The 14829-nt window shown below is 45.8% G+C and overlaps 1 protein-coding gene across 1 annotated transcript in view; it reads left to right on the forward strand.

Moving 5' to 3' along the window:
- The window catches only part of FBH1 (F-box DNA helicase 1), a 30534-nt gene that overhangs the window by 1660 nt on the left and 14045 nt on the right, over positions 1-14829 (forward strand). Inside the window, exons 3-12 of the mRNA XM_085325865.1 lie at positions 287-359; positions 1127-1393; positions 2907-3463; positions 4861-4991; positions 6946-7081; positions 7287-7477; positions 9777-9890; positions 11504-11598; positions 13261-13429; positions 14361-14589. Coding sequence (XP_085181991.1) covers positions 287-359; positions 1127-1393; positions 2907-3463; positions 4861-4991; positions 6946-7081; positions 7287-7477; positions 9777-9890; positions 11504-11598; positions 13261-13429; positions 14361-14589 — 1962 coding nt within the window. The remainder of the gene's footprint in view (positions 1-286; positions 360-1126; positions 1394-2906; positions 3464-4860; positions 4992-6945; positions 7082-7286; positions 7478-9776; positions 9891-11503; positions 11599-13260; positions 13430-14360; positions 14590-14829) is intronic.

Raw genomic sequence — 14829 nt, forward strand, 5'->3', positions numbered from 1 at the left:
GGGGTCACAGAGCCGGGGGGGCCGCATGGAAGTGTGTGTGGGGGGGGTCTCAGCAGCGGGGCCATGGCGGGGGTGGGGAGGCCTGCGAGGCCTCCGCGGGCCGGTGCGGCGCCATGCTGGGAGCGAGCCAGGCCCCTGCATCCTGCGCGGGAGCAGCTGGCGGAGAAGGGAGCGGCTGGCGGAGAAAGGAAACAGAAAGTGCCCCGGGAGGACGGGGAAGCGGCTCCGAAGGGAAACCCGGCCTTTGCTCCGGAGCGGCCCCGATAACCTTTCCGCCGTTCCCAAGCCATCCTGCCCGCCGCTCGCCGCCCGCGGCGTTTTCTGCGCCGCCGGCTGTTACCCCCCGCTAGGATCTGCCGGTTCGTGACAGAAATGTCCTGCTCCCAGCGGCTGTGGCAGGCGCCTCGGCGCCGCTTGTCGCTGTCACCTAAACCCGGCCGGACGCTGCCGCGGGCTGCGAGGCCGGCTGCTGACGCGCCGCCGAGCGTTCGTCGCTCAGCGCGGCTCGCGAGGTTTACCCGAAAAAAAAACGCTTCGAGGTGAGGTGGGACAGGCAAAACGGAGGCCGTGCCGAGAAAGCGGCCCCTGAACACTCGCCGGGACCTCGCGTTTGAGGCCTTTGGCTGATAATTCTCGTGCCGGAGGGAAGTTCCTGTATGGGCATTTCCGATTTCTTGCACGTGTTTTTCCTTTGTCAGCTGCGTGATTGGCATTATCATACTTAGTGCAGGGAAGAGCCGTGCTGCGAGCAGGTTGTATTTTGTCTTCAGTGTTGCACGACAGCTAGGTCTTTGCAGGGTTTGTGATGTCCTTCAAACGATACTCTGCATTTACGCAAACGCCTTTGCCTGCTTCCTTAGCACTACTGCAGAGGAATTCGTAAAACTTACATGGAGCAGAACCTGGTTTTAAGTCTTTCTCTTTTGTTCTGAAGTCTTGTACCATGTAGGACTGGATTGAGTGAAGTCACCGTTACAGTAATTTTATAAACTAGAAATGTGTCGTTTTGACAACATATCTCTCTCCCCTAGTACCTCTTCAGAAGGCTGTAAAAACTTCTGCTGTAAGCTATTTGGAGAAACCCCTAGTGAAAATCCTGGGGCTGCCTTGTAAAACTTCTGAAAAGAAATTGCATCTGCTGAAAATGCAAACTGTTTATTGCTGCTTGCTGACAGGTATTTTTTGTTTTGTTGGGATCTTTTTTTTTTTTTGCATGTTGGTGAAGCAGTGAAGCGCTCCAAAAAAACGCACCTTACGGCTGATGACTGCAAAGCTTTTGCACAGAGCAGAGAAGGATCGTCGTCCCTGACGCAGCCGCTGAGTCAAAGACAAACGAGCAGAGATGTAAACAGGGGCCTCTATCCCACCCACCGGACAAAGAAGCAACAAGGAGGTACAGGTTTTGCAAACATTTTGCAGTCTGCAGTGTCTATGAGAGCAAAATGTGGATATTCCCAGCGTGGAACAGAAGGGCTTCGTGTAATCTGCCGTTGAACACCTGCAGATAGGAGAGGCCAGGCAAGGTGAAGTGTGTTGTGAGGGGTCCATGGCATAACAGCTTAAACCTCTGCCTCTCGGAAGTGAAGTGACAAGAGGAGGAGATACCTTGAACTCTTCCCTCCTCTACGAGGCAGCGAGATTGCCATCAGGCCTGGTTCAGGCTCTCCTCACACCAAAAATGCCTCTGCATCTCTCTTGCTTCCAGAAGCTGTGCTGTAGTTAGTGCTGCCAGGGGAAGCTGCCTGTGGGGAACAGCAGCTCTCCCCGAGAAACATTACAGACCCTGCAATTAGGCAGTGTTAACAATACAACAGCTACTTCTGGATGTGCTTTAGGTCACTTATAAAATAATAATTAGCTATTTAGTTGTATAAGGCTGCAAAGCAGTTGTAGAGCGGTTAGCAAGTATTAATGGTCTTTGTCTTTGCTGGGAGTGGGAAGTATTGTGATACTTTATAGGCACAGGATGTTGTCTCTGGTGAGCTGAGACACCAGAGTCCTAGGCTCTGTGCTTGCAGACGTACTTTTCTTTATTAATAAGCTCTAAACAGGTATCTTTGGCAGGTTCCCCTTTAAAAATCTACTAACTTTCAATGCTCTGGGTTTTTGGGTATTGATCTTGTGCGTTAGTCAAGGAGCTGGGGTGGGTGAGTTAAGCAGTGAGTGTCTTGCGAATCAGAGCTCCTTAAACCATGCGTTCATGAGCATCCAGAAATAAAATACATTAAAATCAGCAGTAGTTGCTTGTGAAAATTCTTTTGGTCCCTCTTATTCTGTGGTACAAGCAGCCTACAAACACTTGGTGCAGTGACCTTCTTATGGTGCAGAGAAATAGCTAAACCCTGAAGCTTTCCTAAAACCTTTGTGTACTTCTCATTCACCAGGTTCACAACAGCAAATAAGCACTAAAAGATCTACCTTAGTCTCAGGTATACTGCAACAATTTGAGTCTTGTACTTTTATGTTTCCTTCCTGACTGCATTTATTTGGCCATTGGAAATATCTCCCATCAATATGCAGCTGTGTTTTTGTTTAACACACAGGTGGTTTGTTATGTTACCTGAGCATTGGTAATCTGAGAGGTACAGATTAATGCGTACAGATACGATGGGCGTATCTTTTTCTAGAAGCTCTGGGAGCTGCCAGACATGCTCTGAGAATGCCCTGATTATGTGGATGGTACAAGGAGATTAATTTTCTTCTGTTGACTTCCATAGGTTACTAGAGAGGCAACAGGAGGCGGAGTAGTTCACCTGTAATCAAGCTCATAAATCCATGAGCTGAAGAATCCTGTGGAAATAAATGCCACTTTATGCAGCCTCTAGTCTCCTTATTAGCTCAACTAGGAGCACTGTACTTTATGCCTGTTTCTGTGGACTTCACTACTGTTCTTCCTTTTTCTCTAGGCCAAGCACAGCAGAAGAACATCACTGATTACTTCAAGGTTTCTCAGACACAGCAAGTAGGTGCAGGCAAGACAAACAGCCATAAAATCAAAGAAGACCCACTAGAGTCCATCTTCACTGAAGCTGATGAATCCTTCAGCAGTGTGGAGGATCCCTGCTCCTTTCTGGAGGATGAAGATGTTGCACCAGCTCCCAGGGCAAGCACCCCCTCCAGAAAACGGATGCTGTCCGCAGCAGTTGCAGGCAGCCAAGACACAAAGTACAGTCTGTGGGGTGAGCCTGAGAAGAAGCCACTGGTGGTTCATCCAGCACACAGCCAAATCAAGGAGGAGCACAGCCAAACCAAGCAAGAACTTGATGATATGGAAATTGAACCAATTCCTGATACATGCTACGGACTGCTGGGTACTCGGAACTGGGATGTGCCTCAAGGAAGCATTGATAAGCTGCCCACGGAAGTCCTGAGGAGGATATTTGCTTTCCTCCCTGTGAGTGATCTGTATCAGAGCCTGAGCTTAGTGTGTCACTCCTGGAAGCAGATTGTCAGTGATCCACTGGTAAGGACTGCTGTGATACTGGTTTAAGCCTGGTCCTTGTCTTACTGCTGTGTTCTGTCTCAGTCTTGTGGCTGCACACATTGCTCTGGGACCATCCATGCTGCGCCTTTCCGTCTTTGTTCATATAAAGCCATTTATTGTTTTCCTAATGCACTCACCCTTTCTTGTTAGGTCTCTTGCCATTTTGGTCTTCAAGACTACAGGGAGTACTCTTGGCTTCATTGCTACCTGTTCAAATGCCAACTTCTATCAGATCAGTTTTGGAATAGTTTCCTTTGCTGCAGTCTTTCCATGCATGGAAAGAGCATTCTGCAAAACTCCACAAAATCCCCCTTCATTGTTTTCCTTGTAGTCCTTTTATTTTTTTTTATTTTTTTTTATTTTTGCCAGGATCAGGTAGGAATTCTGACTACAAGACTGGGCAGTGTCCTCTCAGGGCTGCTGTACCTCATCATCCCCCTTGCCTAAGTGTGTGTGTATGTGTGTGTGATGTCTCTTGGAGTTAAACAAGTTTTGTAGATGGGCCTTTAACTCTGTTTTTATGGAGCCTGATTTTTCCACAGCCAACACCCTCACAGTACAAACAGTCGTGAACCCAGTGGCAGTTGTTTTGGCTGAAGCTAAGATCTCTGCACTGCAATTAAAGGTGACTCAGGCAATTGTCACCACTAGACTAGACCACCATTCACACTGGAAACCAGTGGGGGACTGATCTCATCCAGCATTTCTGTAGGTATCCAAATTCTTGTTCGTGCCTATCTGATAAATTCGGACAGGCAAGGCTGGACACAGTACAGCAGGTGTCCTGTCCTGAGTGCTTTCTCAGCACAGCATGGATGCTCTGAGCCTGAACAGCTAGCGAGAAATGTAGAAAATGCCTGAGTAGAATGTCCCATGTGCTGCGGTCCTCTCGAGTCTGCTCTTCACTCTGTAACAAAGAAATAGCCTAAAAGATAATGCCCCATCAGTTCTTACCAAGGAAGTCCAAACAGCAGGCTGTGGGAGGGTAGGCAGGCTTCAGGGACACGTGGATTTTAAGCACTCTGTCGTCAAACCCCACTCAAAGCAGATCTGTGCAATAATGCTGCAAATAACTTCATTCCATCAAAGCTTTGATATTTGAAACTGAACCAACATCAGCCTGTTCCCATCATTTTAGGAAAACAGGCCTCTTCCTGACAAATTCTCAAGCTATGAGGCACAAGTCTTTCTCTCTTTCCCCAATTTTCTCTCTCCATACCTGTCTCATGCTAGTTATCTGCTTCCATCAAGCAAATGGGACCTTTTGAACTCCAGGTCTTCTTTGGAAGTTATCTTGTTGGTTAGCTTATTGCCAGAAGAAACCTATTTTCCAGTGCTCTGAGATGAAAGGTGGTGGTATGTGCTTCACATTCCAGTTCATCCCTTGGAAAAAGCTGTACCATCGGTATGTAATGAAGGAGGACATAGCCCTGATCAGTGTTGGACACCTCTTGAAGCATTACGCCATAACAAAGGAGCAGGAAGGATGTGTGGTGGGAATGATCAGGTGAGTCTGCTTCACCACGTGCCTTTGTAGTTATAGGTCCTCTGACCTTCCTTGCATTGAGTCTTCTCCTGTTTTATTCTGTGAATTGCCAGGAGAGAAGTGGGTTTGTCTTCTTCCTTTAAGTCTTCTACCTGTTTAGATGAGGAAGGAGAAATCATTTGAGCAGTAGAGATCACCAGTGGGGTTCTAGAAAGAGGAAGAAAAAGCCTTCTTCTTCCTCTTCTTTGTTCTTCTGGGAGCACGTGATGTGTGAGTTGAAGTCTGGAGATGAAGTCTGGAGAAGAGGAGGCAGAAAGGAGATCTAATTGCCATCTTCGCCTGTCTAATGAGGGCACGCAGGGAAAGCTAGTTGGAGCGCGGGGCAGTATGGATGCACCATCCTCCCTTGGGTGAGCAGGAACATGGTCTTGAATGCTGTGGGCATGAGCTTCTCTCCATCACTTGGCCTTGGGGCCAGTAGCTTTAAGTGAAGAATAATTAACCTTATAGTCAAGGACTGAGATTGCTTTATGTTGGACTCCACATTCGCGCACGTGCGCAGCTTTGATAGGCAACAAGTAGAGGCTGCAAGCATGAAAGAGTGCATTCCTGCGCAACTCCTAAACGGCCTTTGTACAGCTTAGCCTCACGTCTCTCCTTCGGAAGGTAGTGCAGGAAAAGGAGGATTGCAAGATAATTTTCCATATATCTAATTGTGAGGTGCCACACTGTGAGGGTGGGAGAGCCTAACCGGAGGAAGACGAGCACCAATTTTGACAGCAAGTGTGAAGCGATGGGAAAGTGACAGAGAGGCTGCAAAGCCTAGGGCAGGGATAACCTCGTCCTGATGTCTGAGGAGATGGAGAAGCCAACCATGGAGTGGAGGGAAATGAACAGTCTTTGCAGCGACCTATTGAGCTGGATGGTGTCCCCCCTCAAGGGCAGGGAGCAGCCGGAGCAACTGGATGTCAGCAAGCAGCTGTGAGCTTTCCACAGCCTGGATTTGGCAGCAAAGAGGAACATTTCAGAGATGGACCTGTGTGTCAGGGCACAGCAATGGAGAGGAGGCTGCCAGGAGCACCAAGGCAAGTGAGAGGACGAAATAACCAAAAGCTGGGTTGTCCTGTCACTTGCTGCCTTTTGGGTGCCCTGGAACAGACTTGGGAGAAGCCGTGCAAGGGTGGCTTCCTCCAGAGTGACTAGATCAGAGAGAGTGAGGCTCAGTTTAAGTGTCTCTTCCATTGCTAGGTCACCACTGCTCTTCTGTCTCCTCATCAGCAGGGTCTCAGGGAGGATTTAGCTAAAATCCAAACGTTTCATGGATAATGTGAAATTTGAATTCCTCTTCATGATCACTGCTTTATCCGGTGTATTTCCTCCTTTTCCATCTATGAAAGGCTGCCTTCCTGGACTGACTCCATCAGTCAGAGCTCAGCAGTAAGCCCAAGACCAGAGATGGGTCTCCAGTAAGCACAAGTGCTCTGTTGAGATCTCTCTGGTCTGGAAAGCAATTTTGTATGGCAGTTAAGCAGTGTAAGAAAAAGAGTCAAACTGGGTTAAGAGAAAGGCAGATCCCTCTTCCAGAAAGAGACTTTGAGACAGCTAGGAGGAACTTGCGGACTTAGGCAAAGTGCTGAAGTGCGTGTTCAGTGTAAAAGGGCTGGAACCAGTTGTGTGCATGGCTTTAGGTGCAGGCTGAGGCACAGTCCCGAACCGAAAATCAAAGTTCAGCACTTTGCAGCTGCACCGCTCAGTGCGCCTCATCAAATGTATGTAGTACACAGCAAGGTTTAGTTACACAGCCTAGGTAAAGAGCTTGGATGTGAACAGTGGATGAGCTTGGATGTGAGCTGCAGGGTGAATCCCCAACTTAAAAACTAGTAGTGTTCGGCTTTTGAAGAGGGCATTATTTACACAAGACAGTAAACTCTTAATAAGGCTTATTTGCAATTGCTGCTGTTGCCATTCTGCACAGGTGCGTGTCTGCCATACACACCAACAAGAATGTGGATCCCAGCGCAGCTCTCCTGTGTCTAGAGAGTCACCACCTCTTCCCGAAAGCTGCGGTCTGCATTGCCAGCAAAGTACCTCATTTACAGAGCAGTAAGGGGGTAGGTTTAAACAGTTATTCCTCTCCTTCCCTCCCAACAACTGCTGGTATTTTGAGGTCATATCTGCCCTCTCCTAGCTAAAATTCGTGACTATTCATTGTGGCGTACATCTTGTGCGGAGCGTAGTTTGGGTGGGGGAGCAGGGGATTTAAAGGCTCCAAGCTGTGAGACGTGGCTCAGCCCTCCTTCTTGTTGCCCGTACCAGCCTCAGAACATGTGGGCGATGGTCGCAGCCATGGTGCTTTTCTCTGATGGCGTCCGGGACATCCAAAAGCTGATGGCATGCCTCTGGAGACCAAGCTCTACCCTCTCCTTTGTGGACGTGACCGAGGCGCTTTACTGCATAGCCACGCTGCTGTATGCCATGAGAGAGAGGGGTATTGCCATCACAAACAGGTAAGGAGCAGAGAGGTGCGTCGTGCCCAGCTCTCTTCCTGCGCCTGGCTGTGTGTGATATATATGGTGTATATGTACTCATGAGCGATTACATTCCGGTTGGTTGGGGCTTTGCAGTCCCTTGGTGCTTGCAGTCTGTCAGGAGCAGTGTGCGCTCCCTCATTTTTTGTGGTGGTGAAAAATAACAGATCAGTTTATGTAACCTCTGGATAACTTGTTTTCTTTTGTGAACATACCCTTGAGGAGTGTGTGGCACTGTACAAGCTGCAGGAGCAGCAGTCCCATGCCCAGAGGAACTTAATCCGACACAGCTGTGAGTTGAGTCCAGTCCTAGCTATGGAGGGCCTTTTAGGTGATGTTATATTCAAGAAAGTAACAGTATAAAACAAAATTCTCCAGCTCCCTAGAGCTGCTCCAGTGGGAGTTTTGAGTACTGTATTACTGGGAGTTGGGAAGATAAACTACAGGAACTTTCCGTTTAGATTTGCTTTGATTCCTGTACTGTTTCATAGTCTGTTTTTTTGGGAGGTAGTGTTCAAGAAAAAAAGAGTGTTTTTTTTTTCTGAAACAAAAGCAGGAATCTTTGAAATAGAGGTTTGAAAGTACTATAGAAACATTTTGATTAGAAATATAGACATATCAGTAGAAACATTTTAATATGGTACATTACTTCCTAACACTGGTGTGGCACTTCATCCCTCTTCTTAAATGATGCTGCAGTTCCCCTGGGCATTGGCTGCATGTGTATAGCAACCCATCATGCACCTTCTGTTCACCAAAATGCCTGGTAATTCTGGTAAGAGCCCACACATTGCTTCAGAATCGCAGTGAGGATGAAATAAGGATTAAGGACACATAGAAATTCTTGTTATAGGAAGACTGAAAAAGAACTGCAAAGGAGAATGGATCTGTAGATGGAAAGAAGACAGTTCTTTAAGCTGCCTTCTGTGGGGTATAGCGCTGCCTGTGTTAGTTGCCAGAGAGGAGTTTGTCCTCTGTGCCATGGGCCACTCCACTCAGGCTACCGTGCAGGGAAACCAGGATGATTGCTTGAATAGTTACTGACTGATAATCAGTGGTGAAGCTCATTAACTTGAGTAAACAACTGCTGAAGACCTGGCAGACAAGGGGTGCAGCTCACTAGCAATGAGAGGCCAGTGTAAAGGTCACCCATGTCCCATCTCCATCTCCTTGAACAGTCTAGACTAGAAGTAAATGACCGTGTCTTTTCTGCTTGTGATATAAAGCACAAGGAGGAAAGATGCCCTTGAGGAGCTGTCTGGTACCTCTTTGCAGCTGCTAGTGCAACTAGTGAGTGTGAGTGTGCAAGTCACCTGGTGTGAGACATTGGCCCAGGGTGGCAGTTGTTGGGTCACAGGAACAAAGCTGTATTAAAAGCGATGAAGCCACAGCAATGTTCTCCCTGGAGTAAGACAGTGAACTTGGAGGGAAGTTAATTTTAAACCAGCTAAGTGAAGCCACTGAGTCACTGTGCTCCTCTACGTGCAGTAGCAAAACCCCTTGAAGTGGTATTGTCAGGGCTAACACGCTTCTATAAAATAACTGTAAGTCAGTTGCTGAAACTGGTTTGCCTTTGAGAGCTAAATGAGCCTCAGGCTCCTCCTGGACTCTCTGTTGCTGATTGTGGTCCGGGAGAGCAAAAGGATCCGGTCCGGGAGAGCAAAAGGATCCTGTGGACTCTGATCCCAGGTCATGTTTGCGTAACACATTGTTAAGTAACATCTCGCGCACAAACTTAGCGAGCCGGAGCAGGGATGAGGGAAAGGCCACGAACACAGAGCTCTCCCTATGCAGCCTTTGCAGTCACTTCTCCAAGTATAACTAATTGCGCTTTGAAATATTAATATTGTCATTTGCAACTCACTAAGCGCTCGCTGCCGCCTCCCTCCTGTGATCTGCCCCAGCGTCGTCTCCGATGGCTTCGTCTTTGTGCCTGGTGCACTGTAATATCTTCAGTGTTTCACAGTGCAAACAGAAAACTTTCTCTTGAGGTTAAACAGAAAAGCTCGTGCCTGGCTGCAGCCCTCGGTGTTTTGGAGCTTTTGTCTTGCTGGGTTCATTGTCCTTGTTGCACAGGCAGGTTTGTTCCCTTCACAAAAGGATTGGAGTGCCCTAGTCCAGATACAGGCAGCTTGCTGGAAAAGATAGCTTGCGTGTGCTTAGTGCATAGCTCCTTTGGAAGTATTAAAGATGTTGGAAGTCTTCTAGGTGACTGCAGAATTTTAGTTTGTTATTGTTAATTTCTCAATGATAGATTCTCTTTTGTCCTTTCTACCAGGATCCATTACAATATCTTCCACTGTTTGTATCTGATGGAAAACGATTCCGTAACTATGGAGGCAGTAGAAGAGGAAACACCTGCTTCATGCTGCAGACAGGACCTCTGGGCCGGGTAACGTCTTGATAGTGGAGCTGAGCAATGCACCTAGACACACAGGCCCCTAGCAGAGTGCTGAATCTTGGAGCAGATATTTCATGTCAAGGCCTAGTTGACAAGATTCAAAGTTTCATAAGGACTAGTAAAAAATCTTATTTGGCTCTCTGTCATCTTCTGCTGGAAATCTTGGAGGAAAACAGAATCAGACCTTAAATCTATTACATTAAATTACTTCCACTGACTGAATTTAGAGGTCTTCATTCACTGATGTGACTATTACTGTTTATTGGTGGAAGACAGTTCTGTGTACTCCGGTGTGATAGCTACTGAAATTTCACAGAGCTAGAATACCTGCTCAGATCGCTGATCCTGCCTTCCCTATGGAGAAGAAGCTTTGGAAGAAGAGCAGAGTGCTTGCTCTAATTTAAACAGCGTGTTATTGTAGACACGTGTATGTTGAAGTTGCTTTCAGCCAAAATGGGGGCCGGGTTGCAGATGATGTTACTGTAGTGCAAAAAATAAAGGAGTTAATTTACAAGCAGTATTTTTGTGCATGGGAGAAAACAATATACCAGCCTCAGAATGTTGATTTGGCTCCCGTGTTCTGGATTCCCTTGTCACCATTCTCATAAATTAACCTGGTTGGTAACTAGCCATTGCAAAAGGAAGGGCAACTGGGGCAAAACACTTCCCTGGCCTGTGGGACATCCAGTTTGGTTTCATATCTGCTGCAGTTACCCTGGGTTGAGTCATTTAGTCTCCATGTCCTTATCTACAAAATGGGAATAAGCATTCCCATGCTTTCCTCCCTCACAGAGGTGTAGCACAGGTAAATCCAATAAAACTGTCAGAGGTACAACAGTGATAGAGGCAATTAAAAAAAATCAAGGGTAATCAGGTGATGGGTCTCATTTCTTAGTGATTTCCCAGTCCTTTTGTCTTAGCTCTTCCATTTGAAATCTCTTTTTAAGCAGAGTTTGCATGTTCAGGAAAAGATGTTCTGGCGGCACCTAACTGCCAGCTGTGAAATGTCAAGGATACTTAAACAAGGCTTTCTGCCCTTGTGCAGCACATCAAGGAGGACTCTGTGAAAAGAGATGGTTTGCACCGCTGGCTGATTACAGGGTTCAGACATTTATTAATAAAACAATTGCACTCCAGCCTGAAGCGCCAGATGCCTTTCTAAATGTTAATCAAAGCTCTCAGCTCCCCTGCGATGCAGGGATAATTGGTCTGTCCTACACGATGGGAAATCAGAGAGTAATTCAAGGTTCATGCTTTCAAAAGCAACAAAATACCCCAAATCTTCATTCCTGTTTGTTTTCAATGAGCCTACAGTTTCTGGGTGCCAAATTCATTTTGAAAACACAGCTTAGGACCCTTGAGAAGGTCTTTTTCTATGTGGCCTTTCTCCAGACTGCACCTTTTATTTTGCCGTCTCCAGACTTTTCTTACTCCCTAGAAGTTGCTGCTTTTCTCATTTGCCCAATAACGAAGTTGCTGTAGTGCTGCTTTCCTGCTTGTGGAGTGGGACCCATCATTCCTTGGTTTCCTTCTGCTGTTTGTTTGTTTGATAGTTTTATGTGTTTTTTTTCTTAATTCCCCTTTCTCCGTTTTTTTGTTTTCAGTAATTGCCCTGAAATAAAGCTGACGCATGAACAGCAAAGGATTTTGAATCACAAAATTGAGCGTGGTCAAGTAGTGAAAATCGTGGCATTTGCAGGTAAGAAAGACAAAAGTGATACTGTGAGAGTAACTATATAACCTCTACCTCTGTTCCTTCCCTCCCTGCTTCTTCTGTCTGAGGAGTTCTGTGGGTGCCAGGAGATCAGCTTTACTTTTAATCAATACAAAAAAAGGCAAAGCAAACTTTTGCAGAGAAACAGAACCGGGGAGCACAGCAGCGGGTTAAATGTCATGTTGAGGCACGGTGCTGAAACCGAATGTTTGGGTGCTGTCAGGGACTTTCTGGAGCAGCTTGTCCCTAATCCACCGTAACCTTGTTTAGCTTTCTGCTGGGCCAGTTTCGCAGCATTACTGTCCAAAGGCCACTAGACAGAGTTGCTCTTTCTTGTTTAGATTTAGCATCCTTGTAGGAGAAGAACAAGCCAAGAAATCTTCTGCATTTGTGCTCTGTTTTGAAAAGGAGAATTGCAAAAAAAAAAATTGAGGAAGCCTACTTAAAAAGAAAAGGAAATCTTCTCCCTACACCTGCAGAGAGTTTCTGTTAAGGACACCACACCGGAGGCTCACAGCTAATGCGCATGATCTTTCAGAACGGGCTTGCAAAAGACCAGAGGGAATGTGTGCCTAAGCAGCACAGTGCAGAGGCCACTGGTGATGGCTTCTTATGTCCCTATAAAGTCACCATGTCCAAATGATGAAAATAAAAATATTCATGAACTGTGCTAAGGTTACATGTAACCACAATAAGGCAGAGCAGGAAAAGAGTTTGAGGAGCCACTGGCAAAAAGGGTAAAAGCCTCATAATCCTTCAAACATGCAGAGGAGGTGGCTTGCCAAAACATCTGTTGGATCCATTACCTAGTAGCAACATAAATGATGTCTTAGAGTGAATGAGGCTGTAGCAGAAAAAACTAAATATGTTTCTACCTCTGTGTTCCTCATGGAAGATCTTGCAAAGGACTAAACTCAGTATGCTTCTCTGTAACCAGAGGATCCATCTCAAATTTATGTGGAAAAGGTTATGGATGAAATTTGCTTGGTACTATTCATTTTGTGACCTGGACTGCATCACTCGAGAGATGCAAGGGACCTCAAGTGTGAAGTAGCTGAACCAGTAACTGCCCTCTTGCTTAAAATTGCCATGGCTTTAGAAGATGGGAAAGTGATGGGAGAAAACTTCCAGGGAGTCCGGTATCAGCACCAGGCAGGTTGATGAAAACTGTAATATAGGATCATAGAATCACAGAAGGGTAGAACTAATGAATACATGGGCATGAATAAATATGATCTGTTGGGAAAAAGTTAATATCAGCTTTGAAAAGAGGGCCCTGTGCCCTGTTAGGGAGATTTTACAAGCACATATGCTCATGAGGCATTTGCGATAGCAGTTTCAACTTTCCACTTGCTAACCTGTCTCCCAGGGGAATCAGTACCTTCACATGTGCTCAGGCTTCTGGAATACTGGATGATAAAGTGATTTTTTTTAATAAAGCTTTTAGCTACAGATTTTAGCTGCTTGTCTTCTACTGATATCAATCGCATATGTGAATAAATGTCCATTAGCTGTAAATAATCCTGCTGTGTAATTAGGATTGCAGTGAAGGGAAAGGTAAGAATAAGTAAGAGGGTAGTAAGAGGTGTGCAAGTTCATTCATTCCTGACTACGATTGCTTTTTATTTATTCTATTTTGTTCTTCAGGTACAGGAAAGACCTCAACTTTGATCAAGTACGCAGAGAAGTTTGCGGACCTGAACTTCCTCTATGTGACATTTAACAAAGCTGTTGCAGAGAGAGGAAAACATGTCTTTCCCAAAAACGTTACATGCAAGACTTTCCATTCACTAGCGTTCGGAAGCGTTGGCAAACTGTAAGTGGGGGTCTTTAAATTCCGTTGTTGAAGGCAAGTAGAGCATGGAAAACACAGGGAGAGAAAGGAGGATCTGGTTTTTGAAATGAACCTCCAGGATTTGAGGGAGCAAATAAAAGGAAAACACTGAATTTCTTTCACCTGCTTTAAGCCAGACTAATTTGCAGTTTCCTTGTTCTCTCAGCTAAAATGAGCCAATGATTTTAGTATCCATGCAGCCTTTGGAAAATAGACTCTATTCCTGCTCTGGCATAGACTGTGCTGACATAAGTCACATAGCTGTTTTGGGGGCTTTTCCTCCAGGCTGCATGTGCTAAGTGCCCCGTGAAAGGAACAAGAGTAGGAGACAGAAAACCACTGAGTTCTTATTTCTGGCCAAACTTGCTTGCCTTGCCCTTCAGTGGTACAGCATTCCACTTCAGTGGTACACAGAGCTGAACTCTAAACTACATCGTTTCTCCTTTTTTTTTTTTTTTTTAAGCAGAGGGAAGGGTCTTCTTAACCTGAATTGTTCTAGTGATTCAGTTTCCAGCATCACCAACAACTATGTTGGCACATCTAAACTGCAGATAGAAGGGAAAATGAGCCATGGCATGGAAGAGGAGAGAATCCTCTTACCTGGCACTGAAAACAACGTGTAATTGCAGGGTTGAACAATGTATCTGTCACTCGGGCTCAACTTTTCATCTGTGAAGCGGGGATAAAAGCTTTTGCTTCCCTCAGAAATGTAATGAAGATAAGTATGTTCGGAATTTCAAGGTATTCCCTATCTTGTCATCTCCCTACACCTGCAAAGGGGAGAGGATATATAAAATACAGGTTCTGTGAGTGTTAGCAAGTAATAAAAGCAAAAATAAGAATGCTTTTCCGGCAGACTTTTCCTGTGTATTTCAACTTCTCCCTTTATTTTTTTTTGTCCTCTGTGACACAGCTATAAAGAAAAAGGCAAGCTAAACTTCTCCAAGCTGTCAGCTTACTCAGTGAGTTTCTTCCTCCAGCACCGCGAGGGACAATCGCTGTTCATAAGAGGGAAAACAGTCAAACAGACCCTTGAAAACTTTTTTGCCTCTTCAGATGAAGAGATCTCTGAAGAGCACACTCCTGTCTTGTTCAAAAATACCCATGCCGTGATGCATCCTGTCAGCCTGGAAGAAAAAAAAGTGAGTATCCATGATGAATCAGGACTTAAGCTGAAAGGTTCAGCACAGGGGCAGTATTCATCCTGTTTCTCGTGGTTCATGGGTATTTGTGCTTCAGCAATAAGAACTAACTCTCAATAAGCATTTTTTCTCCAATGACAAATCCAAAGGAACTTGGGCCTGATTACTCCTGCTGCTTGTGCAAGTGATTTATAACGGAGGGGGTTAGTCCAGGCCCCACCCTGTGCACATATTTCTTGC

The sequence above is a fragment of the Rhea americana genome, unplaced genomic scaffold (assembly GCF_003343005.1).
Source record: "Rhea americana isolate MKP2758 unplaced genomic scaffold, rheAme1 scaffold_1, whole genome shotgun sequence".
In the NCBI taxonomy this organism is placed as follows: Eukaryota; Metazoa; Chordata; class Aves; order Rheiformes; family Rheidae; genus Rhea; species Rhea americana.